Source organism: Natrix helvetica, assembly GCF_964273705.1.
Source record: "Natrix helvetica genome assembly, chromosome: 4".
NCBI classification, from domain to species: domain Eukaryota; kingdom Metazoa; phylum Chordata; class Lepidosauria; order Squamata; family Natricidae; genus Natrix; species Natrix helvetica.
Window position 1 is genome coordinate 370,661 of NC_138550.1, and position 24,612 is coordinate 395,272.

At 51.6% G+C, this 24,612-nt stretch overlaps 2 protein-coding genes across 3 annotated transcripts; both read right to left on the reverse strand.

The window, feature by feature from the left end:
• Positions 1 to 854: 854 nt before the first annotated feature.
• LOC309392150 (uncharacterized protein) lies at positions 855 to 7,120 on the reverse strand. Of its 2 annotated transcripts, none has more exons than XM_081953154.1 (3): positions 6,590 to 7,120; positions 5,380 to 5,618; positions 855 to 5,010 (listed from the first exon to the last, which is right to left on the reverse strand). In XM_081953154.1, exons 1-3 carry the CDS (start codon positions 6,979 to 6,981, stop codon positions 2,141 to 2,143), a joined length of 3,501 nt encoding a protein of 1,166 aa, XP_081809280.1. In that variant the 5' UTR covers positions 6,982 to 7,120; the 3' UTR covers positions 855 to 2,140. The 2 variants fall into 2 exon arrangements, with proteins under 2 accessions (XP_081809280.1, XP_081809281.1); XM_081953155.1 differs by lacking the exon at positions 6,590 to 7,120 and adding an exon at positions 6,083 to 6,328.
• A 1,702-nt stretch (positions 7,121 to 8,822) lies between these two features.
• On the reverse strand, positions 8,823 to 10,272 carry LOC309392161 (leukocyte cysteine proteinase inhibitor 1-like). Its single transcript, XM_081953167.1, has 3 exons — positions 10,090 to 10,272; positions 9,756 to 9,857; positions 8,823 to 9,053 (listed from the first exon to the last, which is right to left on the reverse strand). The coding sequence occupies exons 1-3, from the start codon at positions 10,153 to 10,155 to the stop codon at positions 8,919 to 8,921; spliced, it is 303 nt and encodes a 100-aa protein (XP_081809293.1). The 5' UTR covers positions 10,156 to 10,272; the 3' UTR covers positions 8,823 to 8,918.
• Between the last annotated feature and the right edge of the window lie 14,340 nt (positions 10,273 to 24,612).

Consider the following 24,612-nt stretch of genomic DNA (forward strand, 5'->3'; position numbering starts at 1 on the left):
TGAGAGGCGAAAACGCCTCCCAGGGAAGAAAGAAAATCTGGGCATCTGGAAAAAGCACTTCTGCGATATCCCCCTTGGGTTGCCCAGAGGCCGGCTAAGAACTGTTCCACGTTCAGCCTGCAATCACCAAAATCGCCCTCCGTCCACCCAAGTACACATCCAGGGGGGCTGAAGCAGTTTAGGGGGTCCCAGGCAAAAGGCAAATGGGGGTGGGGTGGGGGAAGGGACTCCCACTGAGTAAAGAGCCCCCGAGCTTCTAGACCCCACGAAGTTTTCAGCTCAACTGTTGTGTAACAAAACAGTGCAAAGCCCGGCTTCCTCCTCCTCCATGGCGGCCATGCTTGTCCCGGCTAGAATGAAAGCAGCAGGAACTCTACGCGGGACAGCGGGAAGCTTTAAAAGGCAGCAGGCGATGGCCCAGCAGGGCCTGGGTAACTGGGTGGGGGAGTGGCCTCCTGCAGGAAACCCAAGTCCGCCATCTGTCAGGTTTCCTAAAATTGCTGGAAGGGATCCTGAAGGTCACCTGGCCTGACCCCGTGTCCAGTCAAGCGCTTGATCCACCTTTCTGGCGGAGGACCGTCCGGCCTCAATCCAGTGGCCTTTGGCAGGAAAACAGCCAACCAAAGCTTCACAGAGCAGCTGGCTGCATCTCCCAGCCAGGATGGCCCGCCTGACCCCTGGCCTGGAGTAGCTTCTTTGCGCCTTTCAGCTCCAGGCTGGACCCCAGGATGGGACCCTGCCCACCAGACTCCCAGGCACAGAGGGGCCGTGTCCTCCCATCTTCCCCACCCCACTCGGGTCCTCCTCCTTCACCCGCAAGGACCCCCGACAGACAATGCGACAGAAACACCAGAGTCGGCTGAATCTTTATTGAGTTCTGCTCCTCCACCTCCCTGTGCAGTGAAATGGCCCCCTTCCCTGCCACCCCTCCCCCCAGCCAGGCAGAAGGAGAGGGTCTCATTGGGAGCAGCAGGCGGGGTGGCCAAGAGCGCCCAAGGGCAGGGCCCTCCCTGGCAGTGCTGGTGCCAGGCTCTCCCAAACTCACTCAGGCGCTGCTCTCCCAAAAGGCAAAGTGCGAACAGTGCCCAGCCCAAGTAGGGGGGCAGGCAGGACACCCCCTCCCCCGAGCAGTGGATGCTGTGGGGACGTTCTTATGGGCTACCCACCCCGAAGGCTCTGCTGCCTCCCCAGAACCTGGCCTGGGCATGGAGATAGGCAAGATCAGGCATCGAGGCTTTTCTTCCCCTTGGGCACCCCCCCATAATTTCCACCCAGCGGAGCCCCAAGTGGCCGACCCGCTGTGATGGGAGCTGCTTCCCCACATTTGGAGATTGCTTGGGCAGAAGGAGCTTCTCCCCCATCCCCTTTGGATTATCCGACCTGGAGGGAGTCAAGTTTAAGGGCCCCAGAGAGCCCAGGGACACAGCAGGTCTCTGTCTGGCTCCCTTTCCACACGCTGGAGAAGGAATGCCCCAGGGGGCCCCTCCGTTTCCTTCCTTCCCAGCAGACGCTCAAAGACGACCCAGGCCAGAGTCAGCAGCTGAATTCACACGAGGCCACAGATGAGTGTAAAAGGCCTGGGTGGTGCATGATCCAGTGCATTGTTCGAATAAGGCCATCCTCTTAACCCGTAATGGTGGTTCTTTTGTGCATAGAGGTTGTGCGCATGCAGGCACTGTGTGGTGCGCCAGGTTCATGCTTAGCCTATGTGCAGGAAGCCAGCCAGGGCCTGGTTGCCTCTTTGTACTGGCAGCTGGGTGTCACTGGCCCCCTTTCCTGGGGAGGCTCTCAGTTGCTCTGAGGAAAACCAGCCCCCCCCCCACTGCCATGGAGCAGGTGATGCCTCGGACACCACTCTGGCACCTCTGCCCCCCTTTCCAAAGCTGGAGCGGGTCTTGGGGTGGGCACCGGGGGTTCTAAAGTGGCCCCCCTCAGCATTCCGAGCCTTCAGTGCCAAAACCCTCCGCGCTGAGGACTGCGCCTCTTGCCGACCAGCCAGGCCTGCCTTGCCCTGGTGCCTGCAGATTGCCCCCCACCCCCAAATCAAAGGGGAGTTTCCTGCTTGTACTGATAGCCGCAAGTGGGGCCCTCGAACTGCAGCTTGATGGCTGCCTTCCGGTGCAAGTGGGGGGCCAGCGTGTCAATGGAGATCAGCCCCCCCCCGGGGTCCCTTGCTAGGCTTGTCCTGAGCTGGAGCCGGCAGAAGGGCCAAGGGGCCTGGCTGGGGCCAATGGGGTGGGGATCCCCGGGGCATCTCCTGTGCCCCAGAGAGTGGGTTTAGGGGAACTACTTGGGGGGAGTGGAAAGGGGACGTTGGGGCTGAAGAGCTGCGGAAGGCCTGCGTATCGTCGGTGGGACCCAGCCAGGCCGCAGCAGAGTTCCCTTGAGGGACAAGGCTGCTGGCCGAACCACTGGAAGAGCCCAGCTGGAGAGAGGTCGGCCCTGGCTGGGCCCTGGAACCCTTCATCAGCCTCAGCACGGCCTGTTGGCCCTGCTTGGCTGCCAGCCACCTTGGGGTGCGGCCTGCCTTGTCCCGGACATCGGGGCTGGCCCCGTGCTCCAGCAAAACCCTCACCACCTCAGCCCAGCCTTCCTGCGCGGCCACGCCCAGAGGAGTGGCTCCTTGGCTGCAACTGCGGTCAGGCCATGCCCCCCTCGCCAGCAACAGGTGCGCGATGCTCCCGTGGCCCTGCCAGGCAGCCAGGTGCAAGGCCGAGCGGCATTCCTTGTCGAGGGCATCCACATCCGCCCCATAGCTCAGCAGCAACTGGGTGGCCTCCACCTGCCCCTGCCAGCAGGTGACATGCAAGGCCGTGCGGCCCTGGGCATCCCGCCCCTCCAACCTGGCCCCATGCACCAGTAACAATTCGGCCATCTCCACACAGCCCTCCAGCATCAGAAGGTAGAGCATGGGCCGACCCTTGGAGTCAGCCAGGTTCACCTCTGCCCCCTTGCGCAAAAGCAACTCGGCGGTGGTGTGGTGTCTGCCCAGCATAGCCAGAGACAGGGCCGAGAGCCCATCGTAGCCCTGGTGGTCGATGGGGGAGCGGTACTCGAGCAGGAGCTGCACAGCCTCCGTGTGTCCTTCCTGGGCTGCCAGCATCAGTGGGATGCGGCCATCCCGGTTGGGCTCGCGTACGCGGGCTCCAGCCTCCACAAGAGCTGCGCACGTCCTGGGGTGGCCCTGCCAGGCCGCCAAGTGCAGTGGGGCCCAGCCCAGCCTGTCTGGGTGGTTTCCATCCAAGCCCCGCTTGAGCAGAGCCTGGACGACGGCTTCCCTGCCTTGTCCAGCTGCAACTCCAAGAGCCGTCCGGCCTTCACTGTCTAGAATATCAACGGCTGCCCCCCAAAGCAGCAACGTTTCTACTGCTGCCCGATGGCCCATGGCAGAAGCAGCCAAAAGTGGGGTGCAGCCTCTGGAATCAGCCTGGTCCACTTCAGCCCCAGCTTCCAGCAAGAGCTCCATGACCTCCACGTGGCCTTCGTAGGCAGCTGCCAGCAAGGGAGTCACGTTGTCCCGGTCGGCACATCCTGGAGAAGCCCCGTGATCCAAGAGAAGCTCTACGACCTTGGCACAGCCATGGCTCACTGGAATGCACAAAGCGGCCACTGAGAGGGCTGTCCGTCCATCCACATCAGCGTGGTCAACACGAGCCCCGTGGCTCAGCAACAGAGCCACAATCCCTCCGTGGCCCATGTAGGCAGCAGCAATGAGTGGCGTGCGCCCCTCAGAATCAGCCCGGTTGATATCTGCTCCGTGCTCCAACAGAGTGGCCACAATGTCCTCGTGGCCACCCCAGGCGGCGGCCCTCAGTGCCGTTCTCCCCTCAGTATCGGCGAAATCCACATGGGCACCAGCTTGCAGCAGAACGCCAACGGCCTCGCTGTGACCGCCCCAGGCGGCCGCACGCAGCGCGGTCCAACCTTTGTGATCTGCACAATTGACCTTGCCCCCATGCGCCAGCAGGCAAAGCAAGGCCTTGGTGTGTCCTTGGCGAGCAGCCATAGTCATGGGGGTCTGTCCGTGGTGATCGGGGGCCTCTGGCTGTGCACCGCGAGTCAAGAGCAGCCCCACCACTTCATGGTTGCCGCTGTGGGCGGCACTGGCCAGCCACGTGCGCCCATCCACATCCTGCTGGTTAACGCTGGTGCCATTTTCTAGTAGCAGTCGCACAGAATCCTCCCGCTCTAAGGCATGGTACAGGGAGGGGGCTGGTCCGCGTTCCCCCAGGCGAGCGCCTGCCAGCACCAGCAGCTCCAGCACTACCGGCTCCAAGGGCCCCAGCAGCTCCGTCCCCAAGCAGCTCTCCACAGGCACCCTGCACCACACCAGCCACAGCGCCAGCTGCCAGGCCTCAAGGCCGAGCTCGGAAGCCAGCAAATGCCGGGCCATGTCAATCACCTCCTCTGGGCTTAGTTCTGGTGCTCGGCAGGAGGCGCTCATGGCAAGCAGGGCGTGCCCTCGGGCTGGGCAGCAGTGGTACTTCCACGTACATTGCTTGATGTCACAAAGCCACTCGGCAAAACTGTCGTGGAAGAACATGCAGGTACCCGCTGGGCTCTTTTGAAGGAGCCCCGCCAAGGTTGCCAGGTGGTCCTGAAAGCCCTCCCAGAGCACCGGATGGCACGTCCAGATGGCCGTGTGCAGCTCATGAGGCGTCAGTGGGCGAGGGGCTGCCAGCAGGGCCTCCAGCAGAGGGCGGATCATGGCAAACTGGTTGTGTGGGAAGAGGCGCCGGCAGAGCCACAGGTACAGTCCAGACAGCGTCCCTGGGATTTGACGGACGTCTTGTGGGGGGACCAACTCTTCCCCCACCCTGTCTAACACCTGTTCCAGGTACAGCAGGCAGCCATTGCTCTTCAGGTGCAGCTGGGCCAGGGCTCCGGTCATATCCTGGGTGAAGCGCCACTGCAGCGCCTCCTCCCGCTCCAGCCGGGCGAGGATGTAGTGTTGCAGATCACAGATGACGGGTTCCCTCTGGAGGTCATCGAGGCACAGCTGTCGGAATCCTGTGGGGGAAGAAGCTGGATGAGACAATGGCCTGCCCCACACTGGCTCCCTCTCACGGGGGCAGAGCGCCACAGGCCTTAGCAAGCAAAGCGCCCAGCATCAACATGCCAACTCTTTGGCGCCTGTTCTTAAGGGAGCGGCTGCTCCCGTGTCACAGGCAGCTGCTTGGCAAAATGCACTGGGGTTAGTTTGACAGGTGTCACATCTGGGCCCAGAGATCTCTTCTGTTTGCTCTTCCGTCCCCCTCCCCTGGGACTGAATGGTCAAGGACCCCTCCATGGAAAGCTGTGCCCGGAAGGCGGCCTGGGAGAGCTCCAGCAGCTCTGGGCAAGAGCCTCTCCCTTCCCCCACCCTAGGGCCCTGCTCACCAGGAAAGAGACGCAGCACTCCCTGGCTGTGCGAGCGGGCGCTGCAGACCAGGAGCAGCCAGGGGGGCAGCAGCCGCAGGTGGCTTCCAAGAAGTTGGGCAATGGACTTGCTGGGTCCTCTTCCCTCCTCCTCCTCCTCCTCCTCCTGGCGGTCTCTCTTGGCCGCATCCAAAGCATCCACCACGATCAGCAGAGGCTTTGGGGGGGCTGGCAGGTCCAGCAGGGGCAGCAGCACTGCTCTGGGGGAGAAGGGGGACAGTTGACAAGGGGGTTAGGGAGCCCCCAGAGCTCTGCAGCCAGGCCAGGCGCCCTTCGCAGCTGCAGGTGGGAATATATGGCATCTGTAAATGTAAAGCTACCTTTGGCGAAAGGAAGCAGCGTTTGGACAGAGTCCGCACAGGTGGCTCAAAAGGCAATCGAAAGCAAAGAGCGGGACTGGATAAAAGTTAAAGCATCCGTCATTTATTGGAAGCACTGATTGACGTGTCTCAATCTGCCTTCTGACAAAGCCCTCCCAGCAGACCCGCTGTAGAACTGGGGCGCTGCTGCGTTCTGCAGCCCCTGGCAGCTTCCTTAAAGAGGTGGGCAGCCTTCACTGCTGGGGCCAGAGACCCAGCCTGCTTCTCCCAGCATCATCCCTGCTTTGGCCACTGGCCCACGGCCCCTTTTGCCAACAGGCTTCCCAGACGTGGCAGAGGCTGACCTGAGCAGGCAGGAAAAGCGCATCCGGCCCAGGAATGCGGATGGAAACAGAGGCAGGAAATGTGCCTGCATCGTCTTGTCCAGGAAACGCAGCAGCAGCCGCATTGATCAGGCTGGGGTCCTTCAACACAACAACCCCTCCCCCCCCAGCCAAAGTTTCAAGCCAAGCTATCCCAGGCTGGTGGTCTTCCTGTTCCTCGCAGTGGCCAACGGCACCGGCTGGCCTCGCAGGGTCAGGATGCCCCACATTCCCTGAAACTGCGCCTCCCCCCAATTCCCAGACTGCCGGCAGGGCAGCCGAGGAAGCCTCCGAATGCCAGGCCTCCAAACAGTCTCGATGGCCGCGTGTGCCCTACGAAGCAGCCCGTCAGATCCGAGGGAGGGGGGGGGGCGACACCTAGCCTCCGCCCCAATGTGCCCGAGAAGGCCGGCCAGGAGCTGGCGGGAAATGGCTGCAACCGGACTTCGCTTCCTCGGGCATCGCCTCGAGGGACAGGGGGCCGCTTACCTGCGGAAGAGCTCGTCCGGATCCTTGCAGGAGGTCGATTCCAGCGGCTGGGGGGCGCCGGTCCGGCGGAGGCGCTCCCGGTAATCGGGCAGCAGCGGGCAGCGCTCGACCTGCCGGACCAGCCGCAGCAGGAAGCCGCGCGGGGTGCAGGTGGCGCGGGCGTCGTGCGCCTGGCAGAAGTGCCAGGCCAGGGCCGACTCGCCCAGCGCCACCCGCAGGCCCGGCGCGGAGGTGGGCCACAGCGCCTCGGTGCACAGCGCCGTCTTGCCGCTGCCCGGGCCGCCGGTGACCAGCACGCCGCCGCCCCCCTCCAGGCTCAGCGCCAGCCGGCCCAGCGCCCACTCGCGCCCGTAGAAGGGCTTGCCCCGCAGGCGGCTCCCGGCAGGCTCCATGCGGCCGGCAGAGGCTCACCTGCGGGAGGGCGGGCGGGGCTACGCGCCGGGAAGCAGCCCCGCCCTCCGTCCCGCCGCCAATCCGCGGCCCCCGGGCGAGCCTCCCTCGGGCGGCCCGGCGCGGCTCAGGGCGGCGTCCGGGCGGGGACCGCAGCGGACGCGCCCAGCCAGCGCCAGCGGCTGTTCATTCATCCGCCCTCCTGCCCGGAGGCCGCGCGGTCCTGGCCCTGCGGGAGTCCCCGGGAGGCCGGGCCCCCTCTCCTCTGCCGGCAGCCGGGCGGACAGGACGCGTCTCCCCCGCCTGGCGCCACGTGGCGGCGCCCGGGAGAACCGGCGCAACCCGGACGTCTTGCTCGCCCCGCCGTGCCTCCTCGGGCAGGAGGCGGAGGAGCCCAGCGACGCGCCCATCTGCGGGTCAAGCCTGCCCTGGGCGGGAGCTCGGCGCGAGGGGGAGGGCAACGCCCGGTGCTGCTGGGCTGCCCGAGAGCGGCTCCCCTGCGCGACGGGGGCGGCTCGGCGTCCCGGCTCGGCGCGGGCGGCGGCCAGAGGCGATCGCTGAGGCCGGAGATTGTGGCGCCGGGCGGGTGGGCGTGCGAGTCCCGCCTGGGCTCCTAGGAGAGGCGGCCGCTTCTTGCGAGTCAGAGCGGAGGGTCTGCGAAGGGGAGCCGGGCGGCCGGGGAGGACGGACCGCGGCAGGACTCCAAGAAGCCCCCCGTGGCTTTGGCCGTTTGCTGGGCTAGAAGCCGGCGGGTTCCTGGGTGCGGATGTGATTGCGGCCATGCGTCGCCCCTCTGCTCCGTGCAGCAAAAGCAGCAGACGATTGTTTGAGGGCCATTTGGGGATCAGTAGAGCGACCGTAAAGAGGCGGCTCCCCTCTGGTGAATCTCTCCCATGTGGAACGAAGCTATCCCCCCCCCTCCAACCCTCTATTCAGGCTGACCCCCCTCCCTTTCCTTCCTCCTAGGACCATGTCTGTAAGCCTGCCCAGCGCAGTCCTTGCCCGCCCCTCAATGAAGGCCAATAGGGGAGATGGGATGGCCGTCCCAGAAACTCTCGGCTGGTGTTGCATAGTAGTAGCCCAAATCCCCCACCACCACAAGAGTGGAGAAGAGGAGGGGGCTGTGTCTCCCACTCCTTGCACCCTCCTTTATAGGACCTGGGGGGAGTCCCATTCCCCAGTGAGTACCTTATGAAACAGGGGTGGAGAACTAGGGCCTCTTTACGAACAGTGGACAGTGTGGAAGTCCCTGAGTCATGAAAGGGCCATGGTTCCCCCCCCCCATTAGACCCCCCCCCGCAATCTTTAGCTCTTAGTCAGCAGCTGGTGGCCTTTCCTGCATCCCTTCTTTGTTCCTGAAAGTCACTTGTAAGCCACTTGTTTCCCCCTTCCCTGGACCTTTCCCTCTTTGGCTGCCTGCTGTGTCTGGCAACAGAGAGAGGGGTTACATGTCAACAAGCCTCAACGCAGCTTTTAAAATCTGGATGATGCAGCCGACTGAAGTCTTTGCCCCCCCCCCCCCCCCGTTCCTCCTGCAGAGAAGAGGCAGGTGCCCCTCTGGATTCCCTGGAGCGTCTGACTACAGGTAGTCTTCGACTTACGACCACAATTGAGCCCAACACTTCTGTTTTTGAGACCGTTGTTAAGCAAATTTTGTCCCATTTTACGACCTTTCCTGCCACCGTTGTTAAGTGAATCACTGCAGCTGTTAAGTTAGTAACACGGTTGTTAAGTGAATCTGGCTTCCCCATTGACTTTGCTTGACGGGGGGTCACTAATGAACAGTCATAAGCCGAGGACACTAATTCCGACCAACTTAGTTTATACCAAAGGTCCATGAGCATTTTTGGACAAATGTGTTTATTCTGTTCGGAAGCTTCCCTGGCTCAGTGAACGCTTCTCCCACGGCTTTCCTCCAAGCGGAAACAGACGGCTGCCCCTAGAAGTAGGTGATGGGGTCATCCTTGGTCTTGTCCAGCTGGAAGCCGGAGAGTTCGGTCTGTCCACCTTGACCTGGCAGGGCCTGGAAGATCCTCAGGTGGACGTAATCCTTCTCCTTGACTCCACACCGCATCTGTGAGGGGGGGGGAGCAGCAGGGCATCAGGCGCATGGCCCCTTTGACCTGGGTGGGGTTCATCAGAACAAGGGCTGAGCGGGGCCAACAGCCACGTCCCCAAAGGCCGGGTGACGGGGTGACTGAATCCGGGTCAGACTAAGCAGCCACAGATCAGGCCATCTTCTCCAGACTGATGCCTACAACAAGTGAAGAGCCCTCCCATCCTTCCCAATGCTGGCTGAAGACCCCATTGGCTCCCGAGGTTCAGGCAGGTCTTTCCTAGCCCAGGTGGGAGGGTTGGGTCAGGGACCTGATACTTGCCGATTTGGCTAAAGCCCAAAGCAGAAGCCCGTCCTCCTTGCAACTCTGAAAGAGCAGTAAAGAGCCCTTCCAAGCCAGCAGCCTTTGCCAAGAGGGGCTGCTGGGGGGAGAGAAGGGCTTGGAGGAAGGTCATCAGCTCCAGCAGGTCCGGTGGCTGAGTTGGCACTGACCCTCCCCCCCCGGGCACTGAGTGGGGAGGGCTGGCAGAAGAGGTCACAGGAAGCAAGCAGACATTGAAGCTAGAAGCAAGGTGGGCAGATGCAGGGGCCACGTCAGCAACTGGGCTGCTGCCTTTTGAGGAGAGAAGCGGGTGCCAAAACATCTCACGGATGGGTGGTAAGGGCTGATTCCCCCTCCCCCGCTTGGGGTTGGGTGCGTCCTGTGTTTCAGCCACTGACCTTGATGAAGTAGTTCATGCCAGCGACCACCTGCGCACAGTACAAAACAGCCTCGTAGATGGCAAATCTCTTGTTGGTCGCCTCCTTCAGCTTGTTTTCCACCTGGTAACAGAAGGGACGTGGTCAAGGCAATGGGCAGCAAGAGGGGCACACAAGAGGGGAGCTGCCAGGAGCGGCCTTGCCACTCACAGCTCCTTGCTGGGCTGGCCAGATGATGGGGGCTCGGGGGCTGCCTGCTTTTTGGGCTCCTTGCTCAGGCATCTGGGGCATCTCTTGGCAAAGCAGGGAAGGGAACCAGATGAAGCCCTTGGGATGGGTTGGCTGGATGACCTACCTGGTTAGCAATTGCTTGGATTTCAGGGGTGGCCGGTTCCGGAGGAGAAAGTCCCCCAATATTCATGGTGCTCAAGTTCTTGGAGAAGCAGCTGGCAGAACTGGGTGGTTGTCTGACTGAGGAGCCTCTGGGGGCAGCCCAGATGTTGGCCTTTTATGGCAAGTTGCGATCATGTGAGGCCATCCATGCAGCTGGCGGAGCGGTTCCATCCGTGGCCCTGCCCTCCTGGATGACGGAAGGAGCAGAACCAGCCCAAGCCTGTTGGGGCCCTTTCGCAAGCAGGACGGGTGGGGCTGGGCGCCAGAGAGTGAGTCAGTGCCTGCAAGAGCAGAGGTTGACAGGAAAGCAGCTGATCTCTGGTGGGCCAACCCCCCCTCCCTCCTTCCCTCCTGGTTCATCCTCAACTGGGGCAAAGGTGGGGCTTCTCCCGCATCTTCTCAGTTCCAGTCCACCCCCTCCCTCCTCTGCCTGTGGCCTTTGGTGGCATCTTGCACCTCTCTGAGCTTGGATGTTTTCTTGTAGACATTTCATGACCCAACTAGGGAACACCATCAATGCTAGAAGGGAGGAGGCTTGCAGAATGAAGGAAAAGGGGAAGAGGAGGAAGGGAGGAGGAGGACTGGGGGTGGGTTGCGGTATGTCCCGGGTCTCCTCTGGGGGTGACCGCATCAAGGCGGGTTCACTCAGGGGGAATGAAGACAAACGCACGGTTTTTCCTCGGAGCGAGTGGACCCCCCTTTTATTAGCAGCGTATGCGGAAACAAAAGCGTTCTAAACTATCATTGGTTTCATACAATACATTTGCCTGTAGCTCAAGCGGTGCTTTTGGTGTTAGTATCTTATCAGCTTGGACTATGTGTTCCCTAGGCTGCTTTAGCCTGGAAAGTCTCCGTTGTGCATTGTTCTGCAAGCTGTTATTTTGCAGACACAGCTTTCTAGATGGGGTCCTCCCAGTGGGCATCCAGCTCAACCTGCATTCAATACTCAATTTATTTCAGTCCCAAATTCCGTATATGTGTTCCAATCAGGGAAACTGATCTGCACATGTACCATGGCGACCTCATTCCCACATCTCCTCCGTTTTTGTTTTATTAGAAACGATCCTCTTGTTCAGAGTCACTGCCTGAAGTACAAGGATGCTTGAAGGAGGGGATGCTGCCAGAGGCTTGCTTATTATGATGTTTTCTTCATGGTTGGCTAATATGTGTGTCATCATAGCAAATAAAGCAGGAATATATTGAGTAATACAATGTACAGAAATAAGCAAAGCAATGATCATGAGTATAGTACACAATATGTTTTTCAGCCATCCTGTTCCTGGTAACCAGGAACACAGGCCTGCCCATATGTCCAAGAAGCTGAGGTGTTCAGGGTGCTGACGCACAGGACCGCTGGAGACCATGGTTCGCACCCTCAGGGCAGGTGCCAGGCAGTGGAAGGGTCTTTGTGCAGGGTCTGTAATGCCCGAGAGCTTCCTTGTGGCAGAATTATTCCGTTTGATGCACAATTCTGCAGGAAGTGAGATTGTTCAAGCAATTGTCCGGGTGATATGACAGCTGCTGATGCCAAAGTACAGTTATTATCAATCAAGCACAAACAGATTATGACTAAGAAAGTTGCAATTAAAGCCGCAAAAATGAAAACCGCAAAAATGGCAGCACGCAAATTCTCGGGTGCGCTTCGGCGGTTAAATTCTTCACATCTCCCCATGTCACTGGATGACTGGCATGACGGGATCGGGGTGGTGTAGAGTCATCGTTGTCATCTCTGGGATAGGAATTGGGTTGGTGACACGACATCTTTGGCTGGATCCTGTAGATGTAAACACAGCAGCCTAGCCCCACCCCCAAGTAATTAAAGGAATCAGTGTTTTGTCTGGTAATGCTGTAAATATACCAGAGGTAGAGGCAAATTTGTTTTTTGTTGAAAATGCCTCTGATAAGTGGTCGAATTAGAAATTGAAAAATTCAAGTGGTCGAATTAGAAATTGAAAAATTCAATTGATTCAAAGTAAATAAACAAGGATTGAGTTTGTTTTGCATGGCTGGGAGGCCGAGGCATTTTTCCTCTTTTGATTTATTCAGGGCATGTTTGTAAGTTTAATTAGCTTGCTCCGCAATTCCCTGGCCATGAGAACCGCAGGGCAAGCCAATTGTGTGTGTGTTGGACCACTTGTCACAAAGGTCTGCAAAGGCAGTACAGATGTAAACAGGGCCATTGTCTGTTTTCAGTTCAATTGGGCGTTCCAACATTGCAAAGGTACGAATGCAGTGGTTGATCACATGTGTGGTGGCCTCACCCCTTTGCAGGGTGCCATAATAAATCGTGAATAAATATCCATGGAAATGTGCAAATATTTCCATGGGGCAAAGAAAAGGTATTGAATCATCCGTTTGCCAGGTTTCACAAGTCCTCACATACACAAGTCCTCACATATTCATCTTTATGTTCCGTCTTCAAAAACATATCTCTGACTTTCTGAAAAAACATATCTCTTCTCACTTTCTGAAATCCTTTCTTCCAATGACCAGTTGCTGTACAAAATGCACATTGATTTGGTCCCAAAATGACCTCACCAACTGCCAAAGTTAACATCTCAATCTTCAACTATCCTTAGCAACCTGCTTTTTTTCTTCTTCCTCTCTTTTGTTTCCAGTACCTTCCAATCAACAAAGCACATATTGTTCTTTTTCCCACGTCCATTCTGACTTCCAAATTAGGTCAGATGCCTTTTACCACATTCTCTTCCCATCTATATACAAAGTAACCTTTTTCAGCTCCAATATCTGATCGTCCCTCTAAATGTCCGTGTGAACTGAGCTGGATTCTAGCAAAAATGTTACTCATTGTTTCTGACTGCATTTTGTATTTTTTAGGTCATCTCTGTAAAAATTCTAAAGGGGACAGCAACCAGCGCTGCCGACAAACAAACAGACAAGCAAACAACAGACCAACAAACAATTGAACAAACAGACGTGACATTGTTAAGCATACAAAGTGCGCGCAAACATACAAACATAAAAGAGAAAAAACACAGCTTCAAAAATAAAACAATTTAGATAAGATAATTTGAGTATACTCTGAAATATAATTGGATATGAAAAAATCCAAATTTTCCAGAAGGCAAAGTTGCATTGAAACTGCAAATGCAGGCATCAAATATCACCCTTTACACCGCCTTTCTGAGGCTGGCAGGGAGAGAAAAGAAAAAAAATGGTGAAAAGAACACAGCCCCCCTCCTCCTGCCTTCTCACCAGGGGCAAAGAGGGGGGTGAGAGGAAAGGAAAAAATTTGTTGCTAAAACGACAGGCTCCCTTTTCTGGGAAGACAGGGAAAAAATAGATTCTCAGCATTTATCCAAAACACCTCTTTTAGCACAACACACGCTCTGCTTTTTCAGCCAACAAACCTTACATTTCAAGCATCCAATACTGACTACATACACACACATTCACACCTGTAGTTACATTTCTTTTGCAATAAATCAGTCATTAAATTTATTTCAATGAACTAGCTTACCCCCAAAGCAGTGAAAACCCAGGCAGTAGTTTTAATCACAAAAGTGATATAGGGCACTGAACAACTACCTGTGTTGCACTGCCTCAAGGCGAAAGCACATTCATTTTGCTGGCCAGCAATTAATTAATTAAATCACATTAATTTTACACACTATCATTATAGATGCTAAGAGGGTATAACAAAAACAGTTAAGAAGTGTCGGGAAGGGGAGAAGTAGGAGCAGGCTTTTCATGGTCCTTACAGGAGGGTTGCTTTGCCAGGTAAGGATGAACATGTCGACCAGGGACCCACAGGGTGGAATCGGGGAGTGCTAGAGCAGCGTAGCCACACCCCCAGATGATGAGATGAGCGGGTCCTCTCCAGGTGGGATCTGGCAGACAGCGATAATAGACAAGAGGGCGTTGGTCCACAGGAACAGGTGAGGTGGCAAAATGGTGAGCAGCAGCACAGCTGGGTGGTTGACCCGTCAGGTTCAAGAAATTGAGAGTATAGAGACAAAGATTGAGAGTGTCTTGGACAGCTGGGAGGCTAGGGGATCCTTTCCCCTTTTGTTCAATGTGTCTGTCGAGAGCATTTTTCAGGGTCTGATTTGCTCTTTCCACTACTGCTTGGCCTTGACTGTTGTACGGAATGCCAAACTTATGTTCTATTCCCCATTTTACACAAAAATCAGCAAAGGCGCTGCTAGTGTAAGCAGGCCCATTGTCAGTTTTTAACTGTTTTGGGCGTCCCAGCGATGCAAAGGTGCGAATACAATGATTGATAACGTGTTTAGTGGCTTCTCCCCTTTGAGGGGTAGCCATGATGAACCCAGAATAAGTATCAATGGATACGTGAATGAACTTCCATGGGGAAAAGGAAGCATATTGGGTAACATCCATTTGCCAAATTTGGTTGCACTCTGTCCCTCTGGGGTTAACTCCCATGGGCACAGAGTGCGCTTGTTTGCTACAGGTGGGGCATTGTTGCAAAATTGCGGCGGCCTCTGTAGCAGAAATTTTGAACTGTTTGATGAGCGCCTTTTTATTCTGATGAAAATATGAATGACTTTCCCACGGGGTGGGAGAGGAAAGGGTAAGAGGCAGCCGCGGTATCGGCCACATCATTCCCTTCTTGGAGGAAGCCAGGAAGTGGTTGATGACTACGAATGTGTGTGACATGGAAAGGATGAATCCTTTGAGAAATGAGGTGTTGTAAGGACAGAAACAAAGATAAAAGGGTTGGTTCAATGGAGGGAGATAGATATGCCTGATAAATGGAAGAAATGATTTGAGAAACATAAAGGCTGTCAAGAATGAGATTGAGAGGTTGATGAGGGAAAGCCTCGAAAGCAAGAATAGAAGCATAAAGTTCTTCCCGCTGGGCAGAGGATTGCGGAGGAGTAATTTTGGTGTGCCATTAGCTATTGATTTGCCAGGCACAAGCGCCAAATTTTTTGCTTCCGTCAGCAAAGACAGTGACTGCATTGTGAATGGGGAAAGGGGACATAGGAGTTTGCCAAGTGAAAGGAGTGGTTTTGAGAAGTTGTATTCGAGGGTCTGGTGGTGGATGACAGGAGACAGTGCCAGGCCAGTCAGCGAGGGCAAACTGAAGGTGATCGCTGACAGCCAGCAATGATTCCCACATGGAAAGAGAACAAGGAAGATAAATAACAGAAGGTTCAATACCAGCAAGGGCTTTGGACTGCAGCCTACCCTTGGTGATAAGAGAAGCAAATAAGGCAGGTTTGATAGTGAGTGTCGTACGAGGCGTGTGGGATAGGTGGATCCATTCAAGAATTAATAAAGAAGAGGTGACTTGAGCTACTGCTGCAGTGGGCAGCGTGGTGGTGTTAAAGATTAGCAATACAAAAGGTATATTGGCTACCATTCGGTCCACCCATTTTGTGAGCAGGGCCTGATTGATGAGGTGCAATACTTCCAATTGATCCTTTTGCAAAGGAATTATGTTGGATGGTTGTTTGCCCTTGGTGAGGGCAGTAAACAAGGGTGACAATTGTGCGGTGGAAAGGCCTAAATAGGGTCTGATCCAATTAATGGATCCCAAATATTGTTGTAATTGCAAAAGTGAAGGTTTGGGTGCAATTTAGTGTGAGGTACATTAGGTGAAGCGTGAGATGCAAGCATTTTATGTCCAATGTATTGAAAGGGGGGGAAACCTGTACCTTGTCTGGAGCAATATGAAGTCCCTCCTGTTGTAACAAGTGTCTAAGATGAGACAATGTTTTGAAGGCGGTGCCTTCAGGGCCTGGGGCTGCCACCAGAATGTCATAACCAGGAAAGTTGGATGACTGTCCCTGTATGGTTGTAATACCCGAGAGACATAATATTGGCACATGGTGGGGCTATTGAGCATGCCTTGAGGTAAAACTTTCCACTGACAGCGAGCAGTGGGCTGGGCGTTGTTGGGCTCAGGAATGGTAAAGGCAAAAATATGCCTGTCTTTGGGATGCAAAGGTATTGAAAAGAAACAGTCTTTTAGATCAATGACCATCATGTCATAATTTTGAGGAATTAAATTTGGATTTGGGTGGCCACATTGTAGTGCCCCCATTGGCTTTACAACAGCATTCACGCCCCTCAGATCGTGTAAAAATCTCCATTTACCATTTTTCTTTTTGATAACAAAAACTGGGGTATTATAAGGGCTTAGCGAGGGTTCTAAATGCCCTTTTTCCAATTGCTCATTTACCAATCGCTTTAGTATAGTGAGTTTTTCCATGGTGAGAGGCCATTGATCTATCCAGAGAGGAGTTTGAGACTGCAGTTCTAATCGTAAGACAAAGGAAGCAGTCATTATTGCAACACAAGTTTAGCTTGAAGTTGAGACATTAAATCCCGTCCCCACAAGTTAGTATGCAAAGGTAGGACAACAGGTTTAATAAAGGCGGTAACAGAACTTGTAGGTGACGTAACAGCAATCCAATTACTGCTGATTTGAGCAGTTTGTATTTGTATTTGTATTTATTAGACTTGTTAGCTGCTCCCTCTCCACAAAGGGACTCCACAGAGGGTTTGAATCCCTCCTACCACTCTGACGGACGGGGCGGGATCAGTGGGCCAATTGGCGGGCCAGTCGGCAGAGCAGATGACAGAGACGTCAGCGCTGGTATCTAGAAGACCGGAAAAAGAACGTCCATTGAGTTTGAACTCTGCCGTCGGCCGGGTGTTTTTTACAGAGTGCTCTAGAGCAAAAACGTCCATAGGATCTTCTAATAAAATCATTGTGGCCACAACCGTTCCTTTATTTACTGTTACAGGGGAGTTGATCATGATAGCTAGTGCCAGGTCGGAAAAGGAGTCTGCGCTACGCAAGAAAGGGGCTGCAATGACTCCTTGAGCAGTGAGATCAAGAGTGGGAAGAACAAGGACAGGTAAAGAGGGAGGAAGCGTAAGAGGCACGTGCGGGGAAATAAAGAGAGGATACACATGAGCAGGCAAAGAGTAAGTAACGGTCTCATCAGCAACCATTTCAAATGACCTGGAAAGTACTTTATCATTGGGTGGTTCAACCTTTGTGGAGGGGCTGGTTGAATGCCCCGCAATTAGTTTCCCGAATTTTGGGCATTGAATCGCTGGTTGGTGGGGCGAGGTTGAGAGGCTGAGGGGCACTGATTGGCCCAGTGGAAACCTTGACGGCATTTTGGGCAAACAGTTTTTGGTTTGGGGGAGGAATTAGAACTTGATCGGTGGGCACCCCCTCCCGGTGCTCTGCATTGTGATTTAAAATGGCCTGGCTTCTTGCAATTGAAGCAATTGCCAACAGGGCGTGTCACCGGAAATGCGTCCGATGGCACAGGAGGAGAAGAAGGCGGAAGCAAAGAGGAGGTTATGGCGAAGGCTAAAGTGGCCATATTGTGAGTGTTAGTACCAACTATCCGACATGCTTTAAGAAATTCAGCCAAAGTAACGCCGGGTTTGTTAGCAATGGGTTGGAGAACCTTTTGGCAATCAGGATTTGCATTTTCATAAGCCAAGAATAGCATAGGGATCTTGTGTACCGCTCCATTGTGCTTTACAACACTCTTTGAGTGGTTTACAAATGTCAGCTTGCTGCCCTCAACAACCTGGATCCTCATTTTGCCCATTTTGGAAGGATGGAAGGTTGAGTTAACCTTGAGCTGTTCAGGATCAAACTCCTGGCAATGGGACCAGTTAGCCTGCAATGTTGCATCTAACCACTGCACCACCATAGCTCCACAACCTCTGGAGGGAAACATTTTGGCTTGCCTCTACAGTAGAAGTTGGTGGAGGCTTCATCACGGGAGGTTTTCAAGAAAAGGCTGAACAAGAGGAGGATTGGGCCTGCCCAATTGGGAACTATACTACCAGGCTGCAAGGTTTTTTTTTTTAATTGAAAAAGTTTTATACAAACAAATTTTCCCCCTTTTAACCCCCCCACCATACAATGTAAATCTCATACAGATGCTATGCCCCCTCCCCTCCCCCCAACCCCCCAAAAAATTCTCATTCAAATATTATACTAAATACTTTACCCCCTCCACTCCCCCATCTTAAAATAGATTACTCATTCACATATTATACCCCCTCACCTCCCAACAAACATAATATAAGTTTCTCTTAAAGTAACAATAGCTCATTAATCCCATCTTCTAAGTTAGTTGAACATATATAAATCATAATATAAATTCCTCTTAAAATAACAATATTTCATTAATCCCATCTTCTAGTTTAATTATGCATATATATTACCCCACCCTCCACCCTAACCCACCCCCACCTCCCACTCAACCCCCCCCCTGACTTCCGCTGTACACCACTCTGACAATTCCAAGCAGCCCATGTGTTATTTACTCGAATCATCTATCAGTTTAAACATTCTTACCTAAAGGCTACATAATACCTCCTAGTCTGGTATTTATTCTGTATGTAATCAATCCATTTTACCCATTCCTGTGTATAATTCTCCTGCTTCTGAGCTTTTAAGAAAGGCTGCAGGTTTGATGTGGGTTAAAGAATGGATAACACTAAGGAATACCAGATTATGGACTCTTGAAGGACATGATCTTTTGTTGGGATGGCATGCCTTTTTATGGTACAAGGGAACTAAAACACAGGGGTATTTTAGAAGACATTACCTAAGGGAGGCTTTGCTACTAAATTGGGAGAAGATTAAAAGACAATATTATTTAAAAATTCCAGTCTGGCTATCAACGATTGAAGCTTTTTCATATGCAATAATATACAAAAAGGAACAAACAGTTAGATATGGTGAGATATTGAATGCAGAGGGTGAACTTGAATCTATGCAAGAATTGGAAAAGGAAGGTATAAAGATGAATTGGTTTTCATATGTGCAAATACAAGCTAGATATGACAAGGATTGTAAAGAGGAAGGTTTTTATGATAAAATGACAGAGTTAGATAAAATTTTGATGGGTACTGATGAAAAGGTAATTCAAAAACTATTGGCACTTACTAGAGGTTATGTTAGAAGAAGAACAGGTTAAAGGATCTATGATAGCCTGGGGGGGAAATTTTGGGCATGGGATTGAACTAGAAAAGTAGCAGAAACTGTGGTCTCAAAACTACAAATGACAATGTCAACAGCATATAAAGAAAATTTGATAAATAAGTAGAACGTTGTAGCTGCTTATAGAATGTTTTTGTTTTTAAAATGTTTATTCGTTAACAGATAACTCATCATGACATTTATTATAATATAAATATAAATGATTCTAGACAAAAGTACGTTCAAACAAATATAGTTAAATGAGAATGTTGGTATATTGATGGTATAAAGATTTTTGATTTAGAATGTACAATTCAATATGAATGAAATATAAAGAATGATTGTAGTAACGTACGAAATTTAATTGTAACCAATCGACATGCTTTCTGGAAGATGTAATGAAGAATGTTTTTGTGTGTGTTTTTTGTTTAATTAAAACAATAAAAAATAAATAAAAGAAAAAAAATTTGTATAAGATGTTTTACAGGTGGCATCTACCCCCGACGAGAATAGCAAGAATGTTCAAGAACAAATCGGAAAAGTGTTGGAAATGTCATCAAATACCGGGTTCAAATTATCATATGTGGTGGACTTGCGCAGAAGCTAAAAGATATGGGACTAAGAGTCACACCTGGTTGGAGAAAATAACACAGAAACATATAGACTTAAAACCAGAGACTTTTTTTATTGGAAATTATGCCAGAAATATGCAACAAGGATTTGAAATATTTGATTGTAAATGTTTTAACAGCAGCTAGAATTGTATTTGCAAAAAAATTGGAAAAATGAGAAAATACCAATGCAGGAGGAAATTATCCAAAAATAATGGAATGTGTGGAAATGAGTAAATTGACATTTGAAATTAGAGAACAAGAAGATGAATAATTTTAGAAGGTTTGGGATTTGTTTTATCAATGGTTAGGTAAAAAAATCATGGTAACGGAAAATATTGAAGATTTTTATTTTATTTTAAGAATAGAATGATATATGCAATACTATAAGGGTTTAGCACTGTTAAACAGATTCGAATGATGTAATGGAATGATGTTGTATGCATGAATTCAATATTTAGAATATTCTATTTAAAATTAAGGAATAATAATTGATATATAACAAGGTACTTATGTTTATCTATTGAACAATTTGTGATTTGATATATAATTGTAAGTGGTGACCATGGAAAGGACGCACAAAGTTTTGTAACCAAACGACACACTATATGAAATGGCAAAAGGTTGTATATGTTTATGTTTGTCTTTGTCTGTTTAAAAATTTAAAAAAACTTTTGAAAAGAAAAGAAAAGGCTGGACCGCCATTTGTCCGGAATAGTAGAGGGTCTCCTGCTTGAGCAGTGGGTTGGACTAGAAGACCTCCAAGGCCCCTTCCAACTCTTGTTATTCTGTTATGGCTGGGGTCCTGCAACGTCTCTGCACTGAGGAGTTTCTCTTCATTTAGTCTTTTATTTTTGGGAAGGGGGGGGATGCACCATTTCACCCCCTCCATTGCTGTGTTCGATGGGCTACCCGCCACAGCGTCATTCTGCTTTCTCTAGCAGTGCTGCTACTAAGAGGCTGGGGGCCTCTTTCGGCCAATGGCCCTCTGGCTTCGCTGGGCATCCCTGCTCCTCCTTCAGCCTGACTGGCAACCGTGGGCAGCAGGAAGATGCGGCAAACTCAGAAAAGAGTCCTCCTGCGCACCTGACACAGCGGGCCAAGTCTGCCAGCTGTAGCACCCACCTACACCAGCCTAGCCCAGCCTGCCCCACCCATGTGGGAACCGGGGCAAAGGGGGAGGATGGCCCAGCCCTGGAGCCAAGGAAGCAACTGTGAAGGAGGAAGCAGGAGGAGGCCAAGTACAGAGACACCCAGCAGCATGCTGCAACCAAGAGGCGGCTCCCCACTTGGGAGTCTTCCCTCGGGACGAGGGGAGAGTTGACCTTCTAACTCAGGAGGGTGAATGCAATGCAGGCGGTGTCCCTGAAGCTTAGAGTGCTCAGACCATCCCAGGCTCATGTCAGAACTGGCTTTGAAAAGCTGCAGTGATGGAGCCTTGTAACTCCAGGAGGCAGGAGGTCCTGCTGCTTTTGTAGCTTCCACAGGATGTCCCTCCTTACTGCAAATCTGGATGATCCTTCATCAAGCATTCAACCATAATACTTCCCACCCAAGCCTACAGAGTAAATCATCTTCCCTTCAGCATTGCTGGCTGGGGAATTCTGGAACTTGAAGTCCACAAGGCTGGACCTGCCTGCTTTCGGTTCATCGTCCCCAGTTCTTTTAACCATTCCTCCTGGGACTGAGTCTCCAAGCCCTCCACCATCTTTGTCACGTCTTCCTGTACTGCGGACTCAACACCTTTTTTTATGGTGGTGAGCAGAATTGGACATGGTAGTCCGGATGCGGCTGAGCCAGTGCAGCGTAGAGTGGAGCTATCATTCCCTGATTCCACGTTGATGCCGCCCATAGATGTTGATGCAGTCTATGGTCTATCAAGGCACCAGACCCCTCGTGCTAGCACTACCTTTTAAAAATAGTATTTTTTTTTAAAAAAAAGTAGTGCTGGCAAGAAGGATCTGGGTCTCCTCTGGAGACTTCTTGGGACCCAGAAATTGACTCCAGGATCAGCCAGGCCAGCTAAGCGCAGGGGCGGCTGTGTCCTAGAGTGCTCCAGAAACACGACATCTCTACTTCCACAAATCTGAAAGTCTGCAGAGCTGCGCTCTATGTGACGGGAGTCCTGGATTCTGCACCAAAGGCTCGTTAAATGCCTGGAGAAATCTCACAGGAACACGCTCAGCTCCATCCTCTGCGTCTTTGGGCAGGACCGTGCCAACAGTCTGGAGGTTTTGGATCACGTGGAGTCCACTGTCATTGAGTCCCTGGTTATCAGAGGGCAGATAAGAAGGTGGGAGAGGTTATCAGAAGGGACACAATGCCGCCTTGCCAGTTGCTCCACAGAGCAAGGGAGACTGGGAAGAGCGCAAGGTTGGCCACGTAAGCAGACAGAGATGTTGGGAAAGAAACACACACCGCTCTGACCTTCAGCCAAGTGAGTCAGAAGACGCGGCTGCTGGCGGAAGCTGCTGCTGAGCCCTATGGAGCCCCCCCCCCGTGTCGGCAGATTGTCGATGCTGCTAGCCAAAGGATTTCAGCTGGCAGGATCCAGGAGAGGAGGCTTCTCTGACATGGCCCCCACCCTCCTATGTTTCACGAGAGCTGGCTCTGCCAGATGCCTTGGAGGCCTCCTGGGGGAGGTTTCCCTAGAGACGGTTGACCAATTAAAACCTAATCCCCCTCCCACCTCCTGGGTGTCCGGCTCCTTCCTTTGCCCTCTGGTCCTAATGCTTTTACTTGTCCATGATTCTGTCCACTGGGTTCAATGACAGCTTTAATATTTTTTTGAAATGTTTTTATGCTGTAAGCTGCCCAGAATAGCTGGATAAGAGATGGGTGGGAAATAAATTTCATGAATAAATAAATGATTGAGCTTGCATGGCTTTGAGGACGGTCTCTTCCAAAAAGAAAGAGAACCGTGAATGGCCTCATGCAGTGAGACCCCCAATTACAGCCACATGGGCTTCTGGTGCCCTGGGCAAAGCCACTTCCATGTCCATGGATGGACTGCCCAACGGCATCTCTTCTTTTCAACTTCTGCCAGGTCTCCTCCTAGCTCTGCTGCCCTTGGCATGGGCCCTGCCATGAAGGGTGGGGAGGGGGGCATGAAGGGGTGAATACTTCGGGAAATGAAGATGCTGAATTTGGAGATGCTGCCTCAAGAAGGAGGGGGCGGCATACCAAACCACGCTTGGACTGACGGTTAGGAAAACCTCCTGCCTGAATCTGACAGGTTACACCAAGGGGAGCAATGAGAGACAATTAAGGGATGGGAGAGGATAACTTAGGGATTTTGGTGTGCGATTCTCAGTTGTTGCCTCTTAGGAGTGAAGCACAAGCAAGCATAAAGATCATAACAAAACTTAGGGATTTTTTTTTGGGGGGGGAGGACAGGAAGCTGACATCGCTGTGATACGACGGACATTCTCGGGGCTCTGAGAACACCGCCAAAATTCCAGCCGCAGGACGGTCCAACTGGACCTAAACCATCCCAAAGAGATGGTGATAGGAAGGGGCGTATCCTGCTGATCCCAAAGACACCCACAAAGTCTCTGGTGACCCAGGAATAGCCCTTTTGCCAGCAGCTAGGAAGCAGCCATTAAGGCTGTTGAAACGGCTGACAGCTTCAGAAGTGAAAGTGCAGGAGAAAGCGTGTCGTCCTTGGTGAGATTTCTACTTTTTTTTTTTTTTTGCTGATTTATGAGAACATCCTAAATGAAGAGAACTAATTTAAAATAAACAACTGATGAGAGAAAGTAAGCGGCGAATATAAAGCCACAGTCAAAGTGAAAGGTTTTTTTTCACTTTTTTTTCTTCGTTTTATCGTCGGAAGCTTGACTGGACTTTCTAGCTAGCGCTGTGTTAAATGGGATGGCTTTTCTTTTCTGTTTCTGTTTGTCTTTTATCTTTTATCTTTTGGACTGTTTGATCACTAAGTTTTATTGGTTAAGAACTCTTTTAATATTTAGCTGTTTTAAGTACATCACACTATTTCTTTTTCCACATTCGGTTTTTTTTATTTTTTTCTAACAAGGCAGAGAACGTAATACAGAGAGGGAAGTTTTGGATAAGCAACACTGCCACCTAGAGGCTTTGAAATTTGGTTGCTATTTTTTCTGTGAATGAATGTTTTGAAAAAGGTTCCTCTCCAAGGTTACTAGCTCAGCCAGGACGGATAGGAGAGGAGTTATTTATACAGGTGGTTATTCTGAAATCCTCAGTCCTTGAAATTTTGCCTGGAGAGAATAGATAATAACTGCAGAAGCAAGCCTGCAGTAATCTTGTAAGGCTTTCATTCTATCAAAGTTTTTGAAATTATTTCTCTTTGCTTAGAGAACTTTTGTCTTGCAAGAAGCCTTGAAACTACTTTTCTTTCTCTTTTTTTCTACTGGTGGCAGTGTTTACTTCTTTTGGTTGTGAAGTTGGGTCCCTTATCTGGTTGTTTTCAATTTTTGGCTTTTTCAATTGGATTATGGCATAGAAAAGATTGAAGATTTTTATTCTATTTTGGGGGGTTCTTTTTTCTTCTTACATTTTTGATAGTAGACTCTTTTTATCTTTTTTCTACCTTGGACCATTCTATGCTTTCTTCTTTTTACCTTTGACCACTCTATGGTCACTTTGGATTATAATTGACTTTTTCTTTTCTTTTTCCTTTTTATTTCTGACTACTCCATGGTCACTTTGGACTAAAATTGACTTTTTTCTTTTTTCTTTTTACCTTTGACCATTCCATTGGATTATAATTTATTCTTTTTTCCTTCTATTTTGGACCAGCCAGTCATTTTGGATTATAATTGAGTTCTATACCAAATGGATTACAATTAGAAGAAACTGGAGATGAGCAAAAGAATAATAACCACTGGCTCTGCAACAACAACACCTTCCTCCTCACCAGCAGGAGGACAAAGATCAATAC